Raw genomic sequence first — 25,432 nt, forward strand, 5'->3', positions numbered from 1 at the left:
AATACGGAAACTTAACGTAGAAATAAAGTAAAAGTAAAAAAATAACGTAAGCATCACGTGACTAAACGTTGTTATTCACTCAATTGATTAAACACTCGTGACTAAAACTCCATTTTAACCACATGATACTTAATATACTTAATTAATGTTTGTGTATATGTTTATTCAATAATCTACTACATTTCGCGCATTTACATCATCACCGACATAAAAATAATTATTACTCAATATGAAACACGTTACGAATCAAAGAAACGAAACATTCCTCTCTATCTAACAATTAATTATTTATCATATATTTATCATATAGATATTTGTAATATATTCATATATAGATTCATTTGTCATCGATTACGCCCATTCGATCGACGATGTTATGTACGCGCTGCTGATAGGAACATAATTTAGTGCCGCTTTCACATTTTTATTTTATTTTATTTTATGCAAGAAGATGATGATCATCATTCATCAATCAAACGGGGTTAATCAATGTGTGTAAAATCGAAATATCGAAATTCTAACCAATGCTGTGTTCTAACGAATGCAATATATATTTATATGTTGATATTTGTAATGCACTGCAATCTAAAATAAAATCTCATTTAATATAGAATATAATATTCATCATTGATATACAATCGAGAGGGGTTTATTCAGTAAATATCAACTAATTGCATTCATTATCATCATTATATCGTCGTTATTACAATTAATATCATAGTTAATAAATATCATCAATATCAAGTATCGTGTATGGTTTTTTTTCATTTTGAGTGCTAAAATTAGGGCCCAGTCAAAACACTCTTGTTACACACAGAGAGCCTAAGATTCCAAGCATAGAAAATCGTTAATTCGTGGACAGATAGATTCATTTTCAAAAAGATGTAAATACAGTTCATCTAGCATTGTCAAAGACAAAACAAAACCACGTCAAACGCAATTCAGTGAAATTTAACTAAAGACTATGTACACTTAGCTACTAACCTATTTAGCAAAAAAGATTCCTTGGTTTCGTGTCGATTATTCATGTTTTGTGTGTTTTTACGTGTGTGTGCGTATAATTCGTGTGTCCACATACATTTTCCTCATTGTATCATTTAAAGTGTGAAATTCATAGCTTACATCTCTTATATTATCTAATATCAATGTTTATGATGTTTGCCCTCGTGTGAATCATTCTTACAAAGCGTTGTGTTTTTATTTAGTACTTCTTAGCGTCTAGAATCTATTTTAAATCATTTCGAGGGCTTGCTAGATTGTGTTTGGTGTGTGGAAGATGAAATGGTAGGAAAAGGGAGGCGGATGAACACGTATTGCCAAAACTACACATTATATTCAGCGCATATGTTGTTGCGTTGGTATCGCGAGCCAAATATATGGATTGCACATTGCACAGCTTACTTAACAATTAATTAAGTACAAATGACGTCCTCTTACGCATTACATAGGTTTAGTTTACATAATTATTGACCTTTATCTGTTTATCTGTGTGATTGAAGGACTTTTTTTCAAATTTTTCTCCGCTTACGAATTTGTGCTATATGGTTGTCTTATAAATGTTAAACTTTGATTTCCTTCTTGTATCAATAACATTATCGATGATGTTTTAATGGAATGTTGTTATTTTTTACTTTCACGTTGTGTGTTATTTAATAATCCTCCGGACGGTCTGCGCTTCCTTCAATATCCTGATCCGCATCGTCGTCTTCATCATCACTAGACTCTTGTGCTACTGGTGGTGGATCATTTGATTTGCTTAATAATGATTCTAAACAAAATTCAATTAAAAAATTAAAACAAATTTTAAAATTTTTCATGTTTTGACTTACCACACATAGGTTTACCATGCGTGCGAGTATTAGCGAATTCGACGCCATGTTTGTCGACACACCAGCACATCCCAATGGCACTGTGACACTGCGTTGGCCTGTAGTACCCCTGCACATCGCAGTCAGGCACGTAGACTCCTAACACGTTCATGACTAGATTAATACCATCACAAACAGTACAAAAAGTATAGAAATAGTCATACCAGAACAAGCATCGCAGACCTACCTAGTAATTCCGGCGTGATCTTACGCTTGACAGCTGCACAGGGACGCTCAGTGCGTTGGAAACAGCGACACCATTCATTGGGTGTCACAATCACATCGCGATCGGTGTCGCATTGTTGCAGGAATGGCTTGAGGCATACCTCGCTCTGATCGTGTTCCAAATCGTATAATTCCTTAAGAGATAATCGTCCATCACCATTGAGATCCAAGTGTTGGAACATCCATCGGACTTCACCTTTGCACACAGTGGGAAAACGAGCTAAAATACATTTATTGTATTAATTGATGGTACCCCATGGTTAAAATTATGTAAAACCTTTTGATTTGCGATTGGGTCGTCGTCGTTTGGATGAATCCGCCATAACAACCGAGAACCAGTCCAAAAGACGATTCCCCATCGCTTGCAACGCATTGGGAGTACAGGTTTTCCCTGGTGGTGTAGCAGGTACCATGTTTATCTTATTCTCAAGGACATCGTTGTAACCTCTAAGGTGTTCCTTATCTTCGGCATATAAAATGTTATTATCCTTGTTGTTATACTTTGTGTACTTGATGTATTTATAATGCTTATTCTCGTATTTGAAGTCTTGTGGTGTGAAGGTATAGACATCATTCTTCAATGAAGATGGTACCGGTTTCTCAGCTGTCATGCTATTGGATATGGATCCGGTTTTATCCAGCGTGGCTTTGTACTTGTTCATGAAACTATTGAGACGTTCCTGTTGGCGTTGCTTTTTTCGCAAATGCACGTCAGTTTCTTGAAAAAAACAACATAAAACCGTTAATGATCATTGGAAAATTGAAAGCATTCAAAATGTCTGTGTTTCCAGATTCAATCGACCGTTTCAAATCGATTTGAATCGAAGCACAAGGAGGGGTGGAAGCTATTCGAGCGAAAAACGCCTTGGAGCAACCTTTGAACTCGGAACGACTTGTGCATCCACTATGGGGAGTGCTGCAAGCTCTTTTGTGTATCCCGTGCCTATAACTTTCTTTTATCCTGACAATTCCACACTTCCATCCTTCTTACACGGCCGATGGGACGATTCCCACTGACTTACGCCCCGGCTATATTTCCCTAGCAGTGGGACCTTTCCGATATAAGTTTGATCCTTCCTAGGAGCAAACGCTCGGCCGGAAAGAGACCCGTTTTCATAATACACCAAACGGTATTATATCAAATTTATGACCGCCATTTATTTCCTGCTCAATACCGTCGCACTTCGTTGTGCAAAAAACGTGAAAAACAAATCCTCACACCCGAGTAGATTAAAGTCCCTAACCATGATGTTTTTGAAAGTTAATAGTACCTAACCTCAAACATACAAGTCTAATTAATAAAACCCTGTTTCTGCACCCTCGTTGATATCACGGGTAATATCCTCTATAAAGGGCTGATGAAGCGCGATAAACTAACAACCCTCTAGTAGATGACTTTATGGTCGGCCATTTTATGACATGAAAATAGTTACCTTTACACGGACAGAATCCTTTGCACATCACGCGGATCGTTGTATGATGGATGCAGTTGTGATAATCCAATCGACATAAGGAGCTGTAGGTCCTGTTATCCGATCCGCAGAGGAACGTTGGTTTAATCACCGGACAAGTTTTACATCTGGAAAATTTTTATTTTGCAAAAGTCAGTATTTTTGGGGAAGTGTTTCAGCACTATAAAAACGAGTAGTTTGTGAAACAAAGGATTCCAAAGATAGAAGGATTCTGGGAGGACCACTGGGAGCAATGGGGACGAACGCATCGAAGAGGATAATGACAAAAGGTCCTTTGAGCTTTTCACTATCTTTCCATTTCCACTTAAATGTAAAACAAAAAAAAAAGCAAAAATAAAATAAAATGAATTATTTTTATATTTTGAGGTTATATTTATATCCTATTGTTGTATTTGAGTACCTAACCTCAAAGTCAACACTGTTAACCAAAGTAAACACAAATAATGAAGAAACTACCCAGCGGGTCTCCTTGAGAGTTCTTGCGTTTGACTTTTACACAGCTCGTAATTGAGTGAGTTTTAAATGAACTTTGTTAAATGTTTTTATAGCTGCGCTCAAATTTAACGCAGCAATTAAATGCGACTTGCTTGCAGCGTTAATGTTTTAATGTTTATATCTGTTGATATTTGTGCAGAGGTTGCGTGCACTTAAAAATGCAAATTGGCAATTAAAAACCCAATTAGGATTTATCAGCAGCACCACAGTCGCCTCGCAATGGGATGGAAATATCTAAATACATAAATGAAACTCCGGTCTGAAGTCGGAGAATTCTAACCTCAAATAATCAAATTCCATTCGTTGGCATTCGTCGAAAATCCAATACCAATATGATTCAAAGGTGCAAATTCTGGTGCACGTGCAGGTAAAGATTAGATCGGTATATAAGCCCTTCAAAAGCGAGGGTTGAGCAATAGTTTGAATGAGGCAATATACGACGGGGTTGGAAAACCGCAGGAAAATCGGATTACGTCGAAACTGGCTTAAGCGGGGCTCTAACCGACGTCGACGTCGACTCCGGATGTTGGAGACGCGTCGCGCAACACCCACGAAAAGGGTTTAAAGCTGATGAAAAGCGTTTCACTCCATCTTTTTCTCTTTCGTGTGATGTGGACAAAGCGGGAAAGGTAAGATTTGTATAAAGTATAAACGAAAACCTAATACGAAATGTCAACCATATTTAAAACTGGGAAACACACAAAATTTACTTCTACACTCACAGATTGGAATCGCTGAGATCTTCGTCAGCATCGTCCTCGGGATCGTCCTCGGTGTCATAAAATACGTCATCGTCGCTGTCGTCCAAGTCAGCGGCATCTTCTTGTTGTTGCTGACGCTTCCGGTTTCCGTCGTTTGACTCGAAGCTTCCGGATGGCGATTTTGGTATCACCACATCGCTAAATAAAAAAAATATATAAAAGAATCAAAAAATTTATTATTCACGTCAGTGGATTTTATTTATTTATTTCGTTCTGCACGTTTGATTCGTTTAATTCGTTTTGTTCATTTATAACCATGCTTTTGTACGAGTAGATTGGTGGCAGCGCCAGGCGTTTCGCAAAAAATCGCTCTGTGGGGCCAAAACTGGTGGAATAATGAATTGCGCCGAATTGCGTCGTTTAAAATTTAATACCATTAACAGCCGGAGGGGGTGGATGGTTTTTTTCGTAAGCTACGTCGATTTTTCCGTAACGACCCAATGCCCTCTGGAGTTCTTTTTTGCTGGCGTCCGACACCGAAAAACACTATTTATTCGTATTTCTTACCCGTTTTTCTGCAATTCCTTTTTGGAGACACACACTGCTGTGAATGCGTCTTCCAACAGGCACATTTCCTTCTTCTTACAGTTGAGTGGTCGACACAAATCACCTGAAATAAATCGTTTGTAATTAATCGAAATTTTTAACCTAAAAATCAATATTTCAACAAAAAAAAGTGTAAAACCCCTTGTAATGCTAAAAATAAATCACTTTTGCAATCCACAAGGATTATACCAGCATGTATCCACATTCCCATTACCATTATCCCTTATTGCCACCACCAGAACCGCCTCCACAATTCGGGAAATCGATAAGATTAATGTTATTGTTAATGTGCACAATATACACGTGTCGGATTCACACTGTAATATCCTTGCAACTTGCCGGAAATTTATTTAATTTTCTTTCATTTCCGGCCAACAATAGCATGACTGTTATTAAGCAAATGACAAAAACACGAAACGCAATCTAAACGTTACCCCCACTGGTGACGAATACAAATCACCTCCATTTGAATTAATTTAAATCAGACAAACACCGCCGGTGTTGGGAAAACAAAGCCGGAAAATGCACAATGACACTGCGAGTAAATAAAATTAAATCGTGGAAGATGGATATACAGATCGGACATCTTAATAAACTAAAAGTAGTTAAATGTAAATACTTACTTGTTGGGTCATGAATCCATCGCTTCTTTTCGCTGGGTTTCGGTAACTTCACATTGTCATCCTGAAACAACAACAAAAAATGGTTTATAATTAGAATTAGAGTTTGGGGGAACTTGGGAAAGTGTTTTGGGTACAATACGATTAGGTTTACAATCTGTTTGGTACAAGATTCCTTCATCAGTGTAGCTTTCCGCGTTAAGCCCCGGTTTCGGAACCTACTTTGATATAATAGCTTTCCTAGTCCCAACAATCCCCTATTTGACATTTAGAAAATTGGTTTTTAGAATAAAATTTTAAAAATTTAAATTTTCTGTCACACTCAGTATATTTCCGATAATTACGAATATCATTGCTCCCAGGTGTCCCTCGGAGATTTTCCAAAGTCCCTCGGCCTTTAAAGTTTATAATCTTGCCATTTGTAACATTTCAAGACCTGGGCGGTGCAAATCCAACCCATACCACTTAAATCAATCACGACGCACTTCAGGTTCCTACGGCACTTCCTCTCAACATCTCCAGCCCTCGTATTTATTATGCCCGACGCTTTCCCAGACGCAATATATTACTATGCCACAATTTATCTCACATCTCCTACCGGAAAAGGATAATGTATGCTTACGTAAACAAATTACAACCTGTAGAGATTTAAGTCTAAGTCATATGTGTAGTAGAAGAGATAAAGAGAGTTTAAGCCTTTAAGTGCTTCTGGTGTTTCTAATATTCTCCACGGACTATTATGATTCGCATAAAAAGAAAGCACTGCAGAAATTCATCATACTCTGGAAAGAAAAAGTTGAGATCTCAAAGAATCTTAAATTGCAAAAGACAAAGTAGGTCCCGGGAGCAGTCAGGCGGGTCAAAGGGTTACGACCTCATAATTTCCGCACACACAATCTTTCCTGACCCAAAAACCACCCGCTGGAGATGAAAGAAATCTTGAGAGATAAGAGTACGTAAACGAACTCTGAGGAAAGTTGTAAACTTTTGAAAATACTAAACATTTAATGCTGAAGCGATCACATCGCACTCCGAACGCTGAAAAATGTACGCGCTCTGGAGTTAATTCCACTCGTCTTTGTTTCGCGTGCTTTTGTTCTTTGATATCTTTTGTATTTAGTGTCTTTGTCGACGCGTTCATTGTCACCTTCTCCAAGCAAAACGTCCGGAGTTCATTATCTTAGAAGTCCTCAAATTAAACGCCGCCTAAGTGCCATAAAAAAACACTCGCGCGAAATAAATTCGCAAACTGTAAAAAAAGTTCGCATCCCGGGAGTACTCTGCGCCAATGAATCTTCTACATAAACTTGGAGGAGGTATGAAAGTCTCTGGATACTGCAAATGATCAAAATAAGTTTTTTTTGAGTTTAAAGCAAATCGATCACACAGAGAAAAAAAAGGAGAAAGAAGAAAATTGGAACAAATAAAGATAAAGTAACAAAAACTAGGCAACCCAACCAACATACTACAAAATACGAGTAGATGGTAGATGTAGAATGACTTGGGTAAATCCCAGCTAAAGTTTAAACAAACTGGGTGGCACATTGGATACTCCCGAATGCGTCCCACTGGACTCAGAATATACTTGGAATACTGATTGGGAAGTTGGCTTCGAGTTGCTGAAGAAATATTTTATGAAATTATTTAGTTCCACCGACAACTTATATCGATTTTTGTACAGCATAAGAAATACTTAACCTAAAAAAACATAACCTCGATTCTATAACCTGTAGAAATTGAAAATTTTACTCGAAGTAAAGAAAATAAAAGTGCTCTTTCATTCCAGTGACATTTATTTATGTTTACAGTTAAAATTCTTCAATGTATCGCCAAGTTTCCTTGCGGTATTGTTCACGTACAACTTTTTACGTAACAACCATTTATTTCGACTCTTCGAAGCCGTAGCCACAGCAAAGAACTCAACAGTTTTCTTTACTTTTGCACGAGTACGAACAATTCCACTTTTACGGTAAGCGTGAAATCGTTTCGCGAGCAATTTCGAAACGTTTTCAGGATATTACGAAAAGTTTCTTCAAAAATGCTCTGCGCGCGCTATTAGCCTGCGAATGTCTAAAACGCTGTAAAATTGAATACAATTATATGTTCAGATAAAATTTTATTTTTCGTAGAGAGAAGCGAAGGATTACAGAGGTGGATTGTGTTGCATTGAGCAGGATCTTGAAGTAGTGATGATTGTGTAGATGTCGACACAAGTTAGTCACTCACGGATGGGGAAACGGGCGAAACAGCGAAACTTTCATTTCAAGTGCAATTCCATTTGATTCCAGGGATGTTTTTGAGTGTTGGTTGAGATGTTGTTTGATTCCGTTTTCAATTAAAAGAGCTTAACGGGTAAACCTTGTTCTAGTTAGATACTTAATACTTGGAAACCATAAAAAAACACACAGAAAAACGAAAAATTTGAGGTTTTTTTTTTTTCAAAAAACAATTTTTCCAGCTTTTTTTGTTTACAATACCCAGAAGATTACCCCGGATATATCCAGAATTAAAAATACGCAGATCGTAAATATTTCCCACTTAAACCCGTCCGAGTCACAGAATATGCAACCGCCAACTGCAACTGCAACTTTATGAAGCATCACTTCATTCCCAAAGCTCTAAAACCCCTTCGGACTCTGGTATGTCATCCCATTTTAAACTAGGACTCGAATTTCTAGGGTCTCGTGCCTCTGCTGCAGCCCCAGTCCAATATATTCCATGTCCATTTCTAACCACGCAAAATCATAAAGAGGTCATTTGTATTCAGCCCCCGATGGGACATAACGCTTAGGGAAACCACTTTCGACACACCGCCTCAAAAAACAAACATTCGAACGTACGCTGATGTATTGTTATCGCCGAATGTTTAGTTATTAAAATATCCTCGGGAGTTGTTGCTTATGACCCATTTTTCAAGCGGATGAATTTTTAAATTTAAGCGCATCAGCTTTATCTTGTAGAAAATATTTAATAACATTACCACCTACCGGCTTCTAGGATTTATCTTCACGCAATATTTTTCATCCCTAACGCTCAACACGTCTGCGAATACGTTTTTTAATGAAAATATATTATAATAGCGTTAGAATTAAAATTAAAATTAAAAATGATATTTAGGTTATGCGTGGCTAATCTCCAAAAGTGCAAAATGTTAATTAGTTTAAACTTTCGTAGGGGGGCGTAAACTTGAAGTACAAACTCCAACATAATGAGCGTTTAGTAGTTTTAATCAAAACCCTAGCAACCTGCCCAAGGCAACAACAACGCGCGTTTGCGTGTCGTTCACAGATGCGAACGCGAGACTGCTTAGAAAGCGTTTGTCGGAACATCCCCCAAGGGTTGCAAACTACACCGAGCGTATGTATAACCTAGAACATAAAGCCAAACCAAGAAGAAGAAAAAAACCCACTTGCATTAATTATCCACACGCGTAAAACTGTCAGATGCAATTTTTGTATTTTTTACAGCAAAATAAAAGCAATCGCGAAATGCTTTACAACGCAGAATTCGTCTTTTATTCAAATTGTGTAATGGCTTTGTTCTGTTCTGTTATATTCCTTTATTCGTTTAACTTTGTACATTGTACACGCGATCAATGTGGCTTCCAGAGTGCGTGCGATTCGGCAATATCTGAATGTTCACTCACAAAAGCCCGACACAATTTTCTTTCCGCACGGCGCCTCCACCATTGTGTTTTTCGCTGATAACTTTTTTATCAAACATTTCATTAGACTTTTACAATACGCAGAGATAAATAGAAATAATCACGAGTCACTTTCACGCAGATAAAAGCATTAGTTATTTGTTTGACATACTTTATGCGCGAATTAAACTCGAAGACTGGAACTTCAAAGTTTTGTACTCGTATGTCGAGCTGGGAGCACTGTTCATATCGTTTGTGTGTGTCTTCAGTGCCCTCAATGCAATGTTGACGAGCTTCTAAAGAGTGCACGCAGTCAAGTCACCCCCTGTCGCGGCAAACTGGCAAACAATAGAGGTTGTAATTAAGAAAGTTTGCGTCGCGTTGTGTGTTGCCTAAGTATATGTGCGGCGGAACACAAGTATGAGAGCTGACAATTCCACTCTTGAAATTATTATTATTATTATTATTATGTGAGATTAAAGACTTAAAGTTAATAAAAATAGAAAATTTACAAAAAAACTGTATGCAACCCAACATACACATTTATATTTTACGACTTCATAGGTTAGGTCATAATGAATGTAGGTTATGAACCAGGGAATTGCGAAAACTTAATTAACGAATTCCCATAAATACTTTTTATGACTCCACTGGAACTTTACGTATTCATTAATTCACTTAACCAAAAAGTTAACTTTTGTGAAATTTATTTGTTTGAATATTTGACAATTCAATTGTTTGTTGTTTGTTTCGCTTGTTATTGAAATCAGCGCTAGTTTACACATTACCATCCCGAAAACAAGTTGTAGCTGCAGCATCCCTTCCCTGATCAAAGTTTCCAACCCCTGCGAAAGTAATAGTAGGATACTATGTATTTCGACCAAGTTGTAACTGGTAACTGGTAACTGGTAACTAGTTTTGCTGAAAATTGGAATTCGCAGCCACACGGGGCATTGTACCCGTACAACGTGGGCACGCACGGGAAATTTATGTCCGCCATGCTTAAACAATTCAACTATTCCGCAAATATGGCGCACGAGCAAGTGCAGCATATTTTCCACGAACGAAACTTTGTTTTTATTTATGGTTTTAATCTTAACCACTAGTTAGGTTAGATATTTAGTGTGTTTCGCCATCTATATGCTACAAAACGAAGTAAAATTTATTATACAACGATTTATGTTGTTTTATCGATTGATACCATGGGAAAATGTGGAAATATGCGAAAATATAACGGAATTCATATTAGAGGAGACCCTGAACATGGCAAACGATCGATATTCGTCCTTCCATGTGTGTGGGTTGAACAAAAGTGTGGGCAAATTCGCGGCGTGCACGTAAGGAAACCATTAGCATCCATATTTATAATCCCTTTATGCTTCTATTGTGTTTTGCGTTTTGCTGCGTTGCGATCTCACTCGACAGCCTTATCAAACTACGCTTACCTACGAACTTATCACCTCTCCACCTCAACCAGGTCATATTCCTAACCTTTAAACCTTTACACTTCCTATTTTTGTCCGTAGACTCAATCCGAAGGCATTAAGTACAGTATTTGTAAAAATGCTTAGTTTCCGGAATTGCACGTGTTTGCACCACGGAATTGCGTTCTTGTGTTTTCCCCCACCACTCTACCACAACCCACTTCTAATGTGTACCTGGTTGCGTTCTCAGCGTTGATGTATTTCTCTAGTTTCTCATGTTTGTTCCCAGAATATAGCAACGTGAATGTATGTGTTGGTTGGTTTTTTCCGCTTTAGCTCAACATACAGCTCTGACACCCTGCTCTAGTTTCTATGGTTGTACTTGTAGGTGCTACCAGCGTGTTATTACATATTTGCGCTTGCTTGTTGTTTGCTCTCAGAATACCTGAATTTCCACAGTTAGTAAGCACACAATTCGTGTTTGCTTTCATAATGTGTACGAGACCAACTATACACATTAATTTTCTCTTCTACAGAAAAGAGTTTGTAATTCCAATCAAAATCAAAATCAGATTCTCCACACTTTGTGATTGATGATCTGCATCGTTTGCAGCCCGTGGATAAAAACCTTGAACTCTAAATCTTTGCTGTAGCCAGCAAAAAAGTGAAAGTAAGAAGCCATTAATTACCGTCTGAAGTGAACACCACTCACCACTAGAGGGTGTTAGCATAGCTCACAACACCCTAGGCCATCCTTCACATCCGTCACTGGTGATCACATTTGCATTTTTTTACGCTACGCGTAGAGGTGCTTATTACTTATTTCTTTTATGATGAGTTGGTTTAATATGCACAGCTCGTTAGAGTTAGAATATTCAGCAAACTAAAATTCTTTTGCTGTGTAGGCAGCCTGAAAATGACTTCTTGACGCTGTCATTTATTAATGACACTCGACCTCCCTCGTATATGCGAGTGGAGTTTTTAAGGGCTCACGAAGAAGAAACCACATGAAAGTGTAGTCACCGTTTGTAACAGAGAGTTTTTTTTATGATTTTCGCTCTGTTCCATTTCCGGTTTGGATGAAGAACTCATGCTTTGTTTTGAACATCCCTGCAGGACTTTCGACATCGTTCACCCTCGTTTAGTATCATTAATGATCCTTGGAACAGTCACATTCACATGTGTCGTAAAAAACACACAAAAATCTTCTAATTTTGAGAGAAAAATAAAAGAAATTTCAGTTGAGAATAAAAAAAACTAATTATTTAAATAATATTCGTGTATGTGTAGAATTTTAATATAAGTACTTGAATTGCGTGGTTGTGTGAGACCGCTTCCCCGTACCGCGCCGCCCCCGAGATCGATATACGTTGGTCGCCATGACAACGCCGCCACACGACCGCATCTCGTAAACCGGCGGCACACAGCCGAATGCGCATTACTTTACCCATGCTCTGTGCGCCGGCCGCCCCCCGAGCCACGCCGACAGTGCATTTCTATTATTTAGTCGTCTTTTATTAATGACGTCGCCGCCCCTTGCACATCTTCATACTTTCAACTTTTTGACATCACGCCAAGCAAACAAGTTTATCAAGTTTTTAATTTTAATTGCGTAATGCACAAGTGATTTTTATATTTTTTATTATTTACCTACTCTAAGGTGAGTTTTGTAAACAAAGGAAATGTTTGTGTACCTTATACTCCTCACCCCTTGTATTCAGACTTGGTGAGGGTAGATTTCTATGCGCCGATCCTCCTTGAACGCGCTTTGTCGAAATTAATAATTTCATTCAGCAGCGTTGGCGCGTTGATAATTGAACGATTAATCATTTAATTATTAATTTATTGCCGCATTATTTGGCGACCCGGGGACGTGTCGGCGCGGGTAACAGCTCTGCAGATTAATACAAGTAATTGCCAACTAATGGAAGCTCAAACTGCTATTAATTGAAATTGCAATATCAATTATTGAATATTTTAATATTTGAGATTAAAAATTATGGGAAATGAAATTTGCGTTTTTTGCATATGATTAATGTTTGATCCGTCAACTTATATAATGATTTAAATAACTTTTTTTATAGAGAATTTCCCGTAGATTAAGAATCTTTAATCCGTTTCTGTTTATTGCTTTTAGTTGTTGAGAGATTTGCAATTGAAAAAGTGGGAAAAATAAAAAAGTTGGGAAATTAGCACTTTTAGTCAAAATTTTTGAACTTTTACCCTACAAAATTTGTATCTGATATTATTTTATTTTATTAAGAATTTTCTAACCTTTCGTATTCTTTGATTCGTTGGTCGCTAGCGGTTTTCGAATAGAAGATCTTCGTAATTCAAAAATTTGAAATTTTGTGAAAAACAAAAATTTTATTTTTTAGCACTTTTGTCACGTTTTTTACACCTTTCACCTTACAAAAATTAATTATTCTTAATGTTTGCCAGATAGAGAATTTTCCCGTCTTTTATAATCTTCAATCGGTTAGTCGCTATTGCTTTTAGTTTACGAGATATTTGCAACTGAAAATTTTCAATCGCTAAAATGTATGATTTTGTTGTGCAATATAAATGGTATTCTAATATCAACAACACAAAATCATATTTTACTAGCATATAAAGCAAATTATTAATCTTTATTTATTCAAAACCATGTGTTTTCCATTTTTCTTTTAGGGTTTCGAATCCTTTGAATATACATAAAACTTTATTCATTATGTGCGGCACGTCGTCCGGACGTAACCGGTACGGAAACATTTCACCGACATTAAAAACAAATTAATCAAAAGTACCAAAAGCGAGCCCTGAGCGCAATTGCGTTTGTTTGTACTCGCAGACACAAAAACTACACAATTATTTCTTGCGGCGAGCACTCTGCCGGCGTAATGGCTTAGTGGTAATGTTAATTGGATTTGCGATTCATTGAATTGTTTCCGCCTCACTTGCACACCGGCCAAATGGCTGAAAAACACTCCAAATACTCAACGAAATGACGTACACGGCACGTGCACTTGCACACAGGTAAGAACAAATCGTGTTTACATTTTATTGCGTTTCCACTGACCCACTAACATAACTATTTTATCAGATTAAAGGCGGGCTAACAAACGTTGAGTGCGTTTAATGTGGAAATTTAAGAGGTACTTAAATTCTAAATTCAACTTGAGAAAATGAGAAAATGAGAATTGAAAATAATAACATTACAAGCGGATAAGACTGTGTCGCATGTCGGCAACATGAGACATGAAACTACCTGCGCCCGTGGGGGTGCTGTTTGGGTAAAACGAAGGGTAAAGTTAAGGGTGAGTGTAGCGCGGCACGTAGTGGAGAAAATGTGCAATACACACGCGTCTTACTGACACAAATAATAGTGCTGTGCAGGTTAGATCGAAACGCGATAGTACAGCGCACTAGGTCGCTGGAAAGGAAAAGAAAAAGAAAGGAATTTATCCCGGAAATTAATGCAGGTTTTGCACATCGCACCTAATATATACTATCTACGATATTCTAGTGGAAATTACACATTTTACACTGTGTAAAATTAACGGTTTGACAGTAATATACATGAAAATAGTATATTAACGATCAAGTGGTAAAATAAGAGTTTTAGTCACGAGTGCTTAATCAATCGAGTGTATAACATCTTTTTGTCATGTGATTCTTATGCTCTTTTCTCAATTTTCACTTTATTTCCAATATTTGAGGCAAATGCGCAGGCGCAAGCTTTATCCCGTGACTAAAACTCGTGACTAAAGTACTTTAGTAACGACTTTGGTCGCCCGTGTTTAAAGTAGCACTTTTTGTGTATCAGGATCGGAGAAAAACAGGTGTTTTAAAAGTAGAAGTAGAAAAATATATTTTTGGGGGAAAATAAAATAAAAAGTGCGTGGCAATAAAAATTACACGCCAAATATAAAATATAAAATTGTGTTTATGGATTATAAAGTCAAGCGGGCTGTAAACTTGGACTTAACGATGATGTTTATGGAAAACTCGCTTAGGTGCGCCTCGTGTTTCGACATCATTAGGTTTCCATGCTTCGTCTTATCGCAATCGTAAAGTAAGAATTACAATAAAACCAATGCAATTAAAATTAAATTAAATTCCATTAAAACCAGACTGAATTATTTCTGATTCTTAAGTTAAAAAAAAATATAAAAACAAAAAAGAAATTAGAAAATATTGATTCAATATGTCAACGATGAGTATTTTAAAGTTTCTTAACAACTTTCAACATCGGGGATTGGTTATTACGTTATCTACTTGTCACTAGAAGCAATAAGTTTTTAGAAAGTTATAAAATATTAACATTAAGAAGAAGTCTCCAAGCGATATTTTTCGATATTTGTCAATTTTGTGCTTCAAATAAATTTTTAAAACACAGATTTATACGTTTAATCCAAAAACTATTGAATTAAAGCATTAAAAATTGAATAATTTAGTTTTTGATTGGGTTTGGAGTTCAATAAATGTTATTTTTGTCGATAAAATGAAATAAATGCAAAACTCGTGAAATTTCACGTTGATTTGATCAAAAAAAATCATTTGTCAAGAATATAAGCAAAAATAATCAAATTTTCTATGAAAAAAATAATATTTTTTTCCTAGTGCACTTAAACAAATAAACAATCAAATGATTGACACCTGACAAGCTGTATTTGTATCTCTCCAGAATTCCTACCACATTTTATATCCAAGAATATAATTCCTATTTAAGATCTGGTGAATATTAATGGCGCCCGCATATCTACAATTCCTACTTCTTCTTCTTCTTACTCTTCCATTCGACATAAAAATATATAATGTGTCTGCGCGCACGTATAACAATAACTGACAACGAATAAAATGTGCCGTCGCAAAGGGGTCACCCCCAACACACCAAGAAAAAACGTTATATGTGTGCGCAAGAAAATGCGGAAACGTTACTTCTAAGAAAACGAAGAAGAAAAAAACCGACGAGAAGTGTTGAAAAATGGCGAAAATGGATGTAGATGATGATTTATCGACACGTCGTTTATTTTATTTCCTTTCCATTGCCATTACTTTTATCTCTTTACATTTCGATATTTTCGTTTAAAAATTTCGCGCAGAAAAACTAAAAATATATCCACGCTTGAATAATTTAGTGTAATACTGAATTTCAGACATGAAAAATGGGAGGCAATATCAGTTGTGAATGTTTATATTTGCGCACGCTGCAATGTTGGTCATGCTTGTCGTGTCAATTTATAACGAATGATGGCTTTTCATTAAATTTCACGCCCTGGCAAGCCTCATGCGCTGTACAAACGCAAATTGCATTTGTTATCACTCACAAATCGCATAAATAATATTCTATATAAATTTATAAATAAAACCAGCAGGTTTTTCGGTATTAATGTTTAATATCTACAGATTTTCTCGGGAATATGAACAAATATTTTTCCGGTGAAGTGAATTCCACCCGTATTGGTGTATCATATTTCATTCACGTATTTCAATCTTCTGCAAAGAGTCAGATTTCATCGGAAGCGCAGCGATATATTACACGTGACACCGGTTTATAAATCAAAAGTAAAAATTTTCAAACAAAAAAAAATTTCTTTTATTTTTTGATGAAATTTCGTAGAAAATTGATTTCGGCCATATTTTTATATATAGATTTTTGTTTCTTGAGTTTATAGATTGACATTAGAGTACATCCGGTGCCGGGTGCACCATGCGGTCCGACATTCGACATTCGCCGCCCCCGGGATCGAGTTTTCCGGCGGAATTGTCTCCGTTTCGACCTCTGCGAGTCGTTTATTTCGTATATTTTATACATTCGCAACGGAAAATTAATTTGGTCAAAAATCAAACGAAATTTTAATGAATTTTCCTTTTAACCAACAGAAACAAAATACAAATAATAAAGTAAACGATTTATCAAAAGATTTCATTTAATATTTTCTTTCCATATAAAATAAAATGAAATAAATGAGACGATCAATATCAGAAATTTATTTCGGCGATTACATTTTCATTTTCATCGATTTAGGATTATATTAAGATGAAATAAGCGCTTTGATTGAAGGCGGGCGTAATTCGATTTGACGAAATGGGAAAACATTGCCGCATCGCATCGAAATGCAATTTTCATAACTCGATCCACATTACGGGACAATCTGAACCGAATGTGAAGCTGATGTGGAAGTAACCTTTCGCGCACAGGCGTCGAAAGCTGAGATGATGTGCAAACTTTACGCTCGTCGAAAGAAATCGGAAAAATTTGCACGTAGCTGATACGGCTGGGGCACGTCTTCGAATTTTATTGCCTATTTGTGTTCAAATTTACTATGTTATTGTGCTTTATTGGAAGCTATTTCATGCGCTCATATTATAATGCGTGAATAAACTGCAGTATTCTAATATATTTCGATTTGAAATTATTTATTTTACGCACGTTTCCTATTACGACGCATTATTGCTTTATATACTGTTGGCAAGCGCACGTAATTCCCAATAAAAATTATTTATTAGCCAATACAAGCGGCGATCACGTGTGTTTTATCGCTTCGTTCACTTTTCTGGTAAAAATTCCTTCGGGCTTTCATGTTTCATCGTGCGAATTGATCGATCCACACGTACGAGCATTTTGCATGCTTGAATGGTGTAAATTTCACGTTGCAGCTATTCATTTGTGTATTTTGGGTTGCATATGCATATTTCACGGGAAATATGCAACCGGGCTGTGAATTACAGCGAGATTTTTAATATTTTGCGAATGCAAGGCGAAAAACTCTCATTATAAACGCGCGAAAACAAAAAATAAATTTTTGGTGCATGAAACATCAAAATAAGATATGAAATAAACCCTCCCTTTTTTATTTGCCTGCTATAAGGGAAAAATCCACAGTAACATTGTAAATTTATGCAAACATCAACCCTAACCAACAAAAACAGAATTTTTACTTCACTTTTTATAATCAACAAAAACTCCAATAAAAATGTTTGTATTATAAAGTTATAAAGTTGATGTTGTTGACTTGTTTACTCAATTTACATATTGTGTTATTGTGTTACATATTACGCTGACCTCCTTGCGGGCATAATTCGACGATCACTATTATTGATTTACTCAAAAACTTCGTCTGCATGATAACTAAAACTAGAACAAATTAATTTATTGCTACCTTTTTAAAAATATAACCTCAATTATGATATGGATGACGTCAATGTCTCAAAACTGATCATTTAGTAAACGTAGTATTCTGTTGTAATGGTGTTTGTTATTGTTGTTGACTTGTGCTCATTACGCTCAGTGCATTATCGCGCATGAACCATGAAGTCGTTCATCATGTGGATCATGTGTACAAAACCGCAACTTGCAAGCCGATCAATCACAGCAATCACAACAATCAAAACAATTGACTGCAGACTGTTGAGAGCTCAAATCACGGAGATTAGTAAGAATATTTTAGACATCTGTAAAATTATCGTAATTATTTTATTTTAAATAAAAGATTTTGTTATGCTGTGTTATTTTGTGAAATATCACTGCATTCACACGTTACGTATTCATAAAGTGAGCTTTCAAGCATATCACACATCAGAGGGATTTTGTAAAATGCCAAGTTTAAAGTTTTTGAAATATACCGGTGCACATATCATGAATGTCATACAACAATAGAATATTTAAAGAGCTGTTGAGCTCTTTATTTAGTCATAATCCCCGAATAATAGCTAAAAATGACATAAATGCTAAATTGCGCGAAAACTGATGCTAAATTCTTCTATAACTCTAAAACTAAAAATGATAGAATAATAAATTTGGTGTCAACTGATAGATTTCATCAAGAACTTTAGGATAAGCTTCAAAGAAATGAAAATATTATTTATAATTGACTACAATACACAAAAATATGGCAAAAACTGGCAAAATGCAAAATTGCACAAGAACTGATGTTAAATTATTTTATAACTCTAAAACTAAAAATGATAGAATAATAAATAAAATGTCAATTGATAGATCTCATCAAAAGCTATAAATTTGGCAACATTCCAATCAAAATATTATTAACAATTAGCCATAATCTACAAAAAATTTACGAAAAAATGACAAAAATGCAAAATTTCTCAAAATCTAATGTTAATTTCTTTTATAACTCGGAAATTAAAAAGATAAAATAACAAATTTGATGTCAATTAATAGATTTTCATAAAAACTTTAAGAACAGCTTTATGTAAATAAAAATATTGCTAACAATGCGCCACAATCCACAAAAATCTACCCAAAAATTCTTTTTTTAACTTTCAATTGCATTTAAATTCTTTCTCTTGGAGATAAATCTGTCAATAGTAAATAGAATGTCTTCCCTTCAAGTACGGATACACAACCTGCATGTCGGTATGTCCAGCTTCTGCTTCTGGAATGATTAAATTTGTTTGCGAATGCTGGCGGTGCACACGTGTGTGTGTTTGTGTGTGTTATCTAGTTTTCCGTCTGACTTGGTTTCAGCATTAAAAGCTCTCTCTGCTCGCCGTCGACGGCGACATTACGACCAAGTTAAACTCGCCTGATTCGAAACCCTACAATCATCGTCCCGAAACAGCCCCAAGTCAAATACGCTGATTTTGAATTCGGGGTCTTGACAAGCTTGATTTTCCTCCGTGGTGGCCTTTGGTAGTGACAGGTCCATCAAAGTGATTTACGTAAATTATTTGCTAGGTGCATGGATAATGCACATATCAGCAGAAATGATAACGTATGTAGCGCAACGTGGCGTAAATTTTTCCACGCTAGACGGGGTTTTGTGAAGATAAAAGCAAAGATATGATAGACGCAAAAGTTGCGCGACTTGTTCGCCACAATCGCGTCGTGGGACTGTGTGTTTCTTGCGTTAGTTCCATTTATTTGCGACGCGTGAGCCACGGAGTGGAAAATGTCATTACATTACATTTTACACTCGTAAAGTGGAGTGAAATGATGAAAACATAACTAAAATTGAAGCAAATATGCAAATGTATGAAGAGGAATAAATTTTGCCTCAAAATTCATTTGATTTTTTAAGTTTTACTGATAAGGTATTACAAACTCACAGTTTGTATAAAATAAGTTTTGTAGTTTTTGATAAGAGCAATCAATTGACATCAAATTTGTTATTCTATCATTTTTAGTTTTTGAGTTATAGAAGAATTTAACATCAATTTTTGTGTTATTTTGCATTTTGGCCAATTTTTTGCAAGTTTTTTGTGTATTGTGGCGAAGTATAAAATATATTTTGATTTGTTTGACGTTAATCTTAAAGTTCTTGACAATATCTATCGATGGACATCAAATTTGTTATTCTATCAATTTTAGTTTCAGAGTTATAAAAGATTTGATCATCAAATTTTGCGTCATTTTGCATTTTGACAATTTTTTACCTAAGTTTTTATGGATTATGGCTAATTTTAAACTATATTTTAATTCAAATATAGCTAAATATAAGGTTTTTAATGAGATCTATCGATTAACTTCAAAATTAATTCGCTATCTTGTTTACTTTCCAAGTTATTGCAAATTTTATACCAAATTTTGCGCCGATTTTTATAATTTCCCATTTTTCTCAAGCACGTTCACACGAAAACACAACATTTTCACATATTACATTAGTAAATCTATTTCTTGCGATTAAATTCAGCTTGGCACCATGTTGGCATATTATGCGTTAGCAAACAAAAATCTGCACAGCAACCGCCGACTTCCTTACTTCCTCACCGCATCGCGAAACTCGCCTCGCACGCATCATCAATCATTTCATATATTAGCTTTTTATCGTGTTTATCGTTTTATCGCAGCGGTTCAATCGCGGGCACGTTTGCGCTCCTCCACTCTGCAGGGGCGAATCAAGAGAAAAGAAAAACCGCGATGGCGCGCGCGCACGCCAGGGGTGAAAATTCTCCTGGTACATTTCCGTTCGTTTCGATTCGCCGCCGATCACGTCACGTCATGGCGTGGCAATGCTTATGCATAACTTATTCGTGTATAACGAACATGGAAACTTTCTGATGTGAACACCGCCAGCCCGATACGAATAACATACCCATAGTGGTGTTCAAGGTAAATGTTATCAATGTTACCATACGGAGAACTATACAGTGTGTTTTTGAAAATATTAAAAAACAACCTAAATTTTTATAGAAAAGAACATATTGTATATTAATAGGGTGAAATGTTAGACGTAAATGTAACTAAACGCAAAGTTGACACAAAATATGCATGTTTTCTGTATAAATCGATACGAAAGCGATTTTCATGCCGTGCGGCCGAGCGCAAAGTGTTTAAAGTTTTCAGCCCCGTTTTTCATGCTAAATATATAATGTAAATGCGCAAGGTCGTCGATGGAATGAAGGACAAACTGTACTACCACTTATTTGACTTTTTTAAGCCGTTTAAATTATTTCGTACCATTCGAGGGCTAAAAATAGGAAAGTAACGATTTTTTAAATGTGACGAAAGTATTTTTGAGGTTATAGTACAATATAATAGAAAACTACATATAATAAAGTTTATTCATGCGGTGTATTCATGAAAATCAATGAAAAGTATCAATTTTTGTACAGTTTTGCATTTTTGTCATATTTTTAGCTATTTTTTGTGATTGTTGCTTATTATAAATTATATTTTAATTTATATCAAGCCAATCTTAAAGTTTTTGCTGAGATCTATTAATTGATACTAAATTTGTTATTCTATCTTTAATAGTTCAGAAGTTATAAAAAATTTACTATCAGATTTGCGTAATTTTGGATTTTGGCCTTTTTGCACGGTTTTTGTGGATTGTGGCTAATTATAAATTATATTTTAATTTATATAAAGCCAATCTTAAAGTTTTGATTAAGATCTAACAATTGACACTAAATTTGTTCTTCTATCATTGTTAGTTTCAGGTGTTATGGACAAATTTAACATCAGTTTTTGCAGAATTTTGAATTTTCACCATTTTTGTTATTTTTATAAATTATAGCTTATTATAAATTACAGTTTAATTTTAATATAGCTAATCTTAAGGTTTTTGATAAGATCAATTGGTAGAAATTAAAATTAGTTTGCTATCTTGTTTAGTTTGGAAGTTATATTCAATTTTCAGTCAAATTTTACGTAATTTTCTTGCAATTTCACATTTTTTAAATTTTTTAAATTTTTTCAAACCAGTTATATTATTTCGTACAATTTTATGCCTAAAAATAGTAAAATAACGATTTTTTAACAAAACAAACGTATTTTTGAAATAATAATTATAAGCAAATAGAAAACTACGTGTAATAAACTTTATTCATGGCGTGTATTCATGAAAATCGATTTTCTTCATGTTCTATGTAAGCGTACACCTGTATTATGAAATTAGGTTAATGTTAATAAACAAGCTAGTTAATTCCAACCTCAATTAACGTTGAAAATTAAAAAGAATGCATTTATTCTTGGTTTTATAGAAGTCTGATGTTGTTTTGAAGAAATTCATGAACAATGCAACTGTCTAAAGTGTCTGACCTGTCACTTTGCGTGGTATTCGCCCACACGGAAGTTATATATGCACGTGAAGAGTCTGAGTCTGAGGGTCGATGCCAGCGCAGCTTAAATGCAGTGGAGCACTTCAATAAACAACTTCTATTTAGAGTGGCTTTCACCCGCGAACAATATCCTGGCATTCTAGGGACTAGAACCACCCTCGGGTTGAACGCACTTGGACTGTATGCGGCGGAGAAATCACGATGAAGGATGCTTCCTGGCTAGACATGCTCATATCTGGCGTTTAATATGTGCGCGATTGAAGTGGCGCGTTGATTGAAGCCCAATGAATGAAGTGCAGCTTATAGTTACCAGGGAAAAAACATTGTTTGCTTTTGTGGCGTTGGAAGACTAGTGTTTCATTTTGTAAAATATTGATTAAAAATAGAATATTAGATTATAAATTAATCATTTTTGTTTTAATAAATATATAAACGTAGCTGTATAATAAAATAACCTTTCCATTTTGTTGTAATTCATTGAAAATTGCTAGAATTTAATTTTGCGTAAAAATTGACCATATTTTTTTATATTACTGATAAGATAATTAAATATAGAAGTTTATATAAAACATATTTTATAGTTTTTGTTGTGATCTTTCAATTGATATCAAATTTGTTATTCTATCATTTATAGTTTTGGAGTTATAGAAGAATTTAACATCAGTTTTCAGACAATTTTGCATTTTTGCCCTCTTTTTACTTATTTTTTCATAGACTATGGCTGATTATAAACAATATTTTTATTTTATTATAGTTAATCTTAAGGTTTTTGGTTAGATCTATCGATAGAAGCCACAATTATTTCGCTATCTTGTTTAATTTCCAAGTTATTGTCAATTTTATGTCAATATTTGCGTCAATTTTAATAATTTCCCATTTTCTTCAAGAACGATTTACAGTTTTTATATTATTGCAAATTATCAGTTATATTTTAATTTGCATGTAACCAATTTTAAAGTTTTCAGTGTATAAATATCAATAATAATCAAAAAAGCCCTTTTTAATACATACTCTTTCAAAAAACTAAAATTACTATAATTTCCAAACTAATAGTCATTCATCAACAATTCTTGTTCTAATAGATACATAATTACATCATCTACAACCACAAATCAAAACAATCTTTAAATTTTCTTGTATCCTCCCAAAAACGACAAAAAACATAAATTTTTCCCAGTATATCCGCCCTGTATGAACAGTAATCAGTAACTAATATTACCACCGACTCGTGGGACTCATATGACATGTAACACGTAACCTGTAACCTGCAACGTAACAAGGTGCAGCCGAAAGACAAACAACACCGGCTGCGGTTCGCGAAACCCACGCGTTGTTATTACATCGTAAAATTCGCAGCACACACAGCGTCATTAAACCGCGCGCGGCGATCGAAAGCTCATTCCACATCGACCACCACACACATGACCCTCCTCCAGAGTCCCTCCAGCCCCAAACGATGTTCACATTTCACAACATAGCTTATACCAGTAGTACCAGCCTACCAACTATAACAACATCGAAGCCAACGTGAAATGTGAAATGTTCGTGTGCGACCTCGCGCCTAAGGGCGGGTACCACCCAGGTACACCCCGGACAACACCACACAATACAAGCAACATGAAGGACGCGACCACCGCGCACGAAATCACTAACGAAATTACACGCGCAAACATGTTCAGGAGGTCATAGGGTCAATGTGAGTAATTCAATTTCGACCAGAAATTTATTCCCCGAATTCTACGGGTGTGTAATCGTTATTATTTTTGTATTAATTTATATGTTGAGTAAGTGATAATTACAGTGAATTTATAACTGATCACGTTCGCTTCTTGTTTATTTGAATAACTCCACAGCCACTGCATGCACATCTTGAATATATACATAGAAAGATAATTTATGAACAAATATTCATTTTATCTTCATCGCGAGGATTCTTTGCTGCTGGTTTAGCGCGAAGAGTAAACGAAGTGAAAAGTTGATAATGGATGAAATACTAATATTCTCCACGAGATAAAAATCTCATCCAGTATATGTAATATACATACAAAACACGAGAACGAAAACTCTATGGGTTTTCGGAGTCGAAGAACCTGCTTGACCGCTTGGCGCTGAGCGCTTGCACTTTGCGCCTTCACAGGCATCCTCGAAATATAAAGAAAGAGCAAGCAGCAAGACGCATACCACAAAGAGAAACACCGGAGAAACACCAAAACAAATACTAGATCATAATTAAGTTTAAATTTCTATCATAAAACGTTTAAAAAACGAAAATTTTTGTGTTTTTTTGATGAAATTCATTAAAAAAATATTCACACAGTAGCACGGTAGCATGAACAGGTGTCGGACCTTCAAGTGGTCTTTTTTGTACGTCTTCCGATAAATATGTCAAATAAAATTGTATTGTGCTGTTGACAATGTGTTACACCCCCTTTTAAAACGTCTTAATACTAATTGTGGAATGAAATACAAGTTCTTTGATATTTGATTTTTGTTTACCTCTTCGGCGAACTCAAAATCACCATCAAACTTCTTTTTGTGCTTCGCGTCGCACTGATAGGCGACCACCGCGATGATCAAAACGAGCGCCTGCACCTTCATGGCGATGATGACAATGACAAGTCCCTCACGCGCACGAAATAATCCACCCTATCCAATCGTGCGAGTGTGTTTAATCTATCAATAATTATCCTTTTGGTTAACTTGGTTGGGAACTGTTTTGAGCGGTCACACGATACCGGAGCACTTCTTCGTCTTCGATGGCGCGCGCTGGTCGACGGCACACACGCTCGGGACGTTCTCCGGTGCGGCGAGCTGTGCGGCGCTTTCTCGGCGCGCCTCCTTCCTTCGCTCTTCGGCCCGTCGGCGTGGAGACC

At 35.7% G+C, this 25,432-nt stretch overlaps 1 protein-coding gene across 2 annotated transcripts; it reads right to left on the reverse strand.

The window, feature by feature from the left end:
- Nucleotides 1–142: 142 nt before the first annotated feature.
- On the reverse strand, nucleotides 143–25,383 carry Cow (Proteoglycan Cow). Of its 2 annotated transcripts, none has more exons than XM_065300863.1 (9): nucleotides 25,056–25,383; nucleotides 5,991–6,051; nucleotides 5,329–5,431; nucleotides 4,783–4,959; nucleotides 3,527–3,672; nucleotides 2,371–2,811; nucleotides 2,056–2,313; nucleotides 1,830–1,982; nucleotides 143–1,768 (listed from the first exon to the last, which is right to left on the reverse strand). In XM_065300863.1, exons 1-9 carry the CDS (start codon nucleotides 25,155–25,157, stop codon nucleotides 1,650–1,652), a joined length of 1,560 nt encoding a protein of 519 aa, XP_065156935.1. In that variant the 5' UTR covers nucleotides 25,158–25,383; the 3' UTR covers nucleotides 143–1,649. The 2 variants fall into 2 exon arrangements, with proteins under 2 accessions (XP_065156935.1, XP_065156936.1); XM_065300864.1 differs by having other exon boundaries at nucleotides 1,830–1,967; nucleotides 25,056–25,381.
- Between the last annotated feature and the right edge of the window lie 49 nt (nucleotides 25,384–25,432).

The sequence above is a fragment of the Atheta coriaria genome, unplaced genomic scaffold (genome assembly GCF_025399875.1).
Source record: "Atheta coriaria isolate IRGN ID8LTWV9N9 unplaced genomic scaffold, Caltech_Dcor_3.1 hic_scaffold_4_pilon, whole genome shotgun sequence".
Taxonomy (NCBI): Eukaryota; Metazoa; Arthropoda; class Insecta; order Coleoptera; family Staphylinidae; genus Dalotia; species Dalotia coriaria.

Excerpts from the sequence above, each read along its gene's own strand:
- Cow (XM_065300863.1), bottom strand. The coding sequence starts at position 25,157 with ATGAAGGTGCAGGCGCTCGTTTTGATCATCGCGGTGGTCGCCTATCAG. Across the intron at positions 5,432-5,990 it reads ATGGATTCATGACCCAACAA|GTGATTTGTGTCGACCACTC; the intron begins GTAAGTATTTAC and ends GATTTATTTCAG. Across the intron at positions 1,983-2,055 it reads GATCACGCCGGAATTACTAG|TCATGAACGTGTTAGGAGTC; the intron begins GTAGGTCTGCGA and ends GTATTAATCTAG.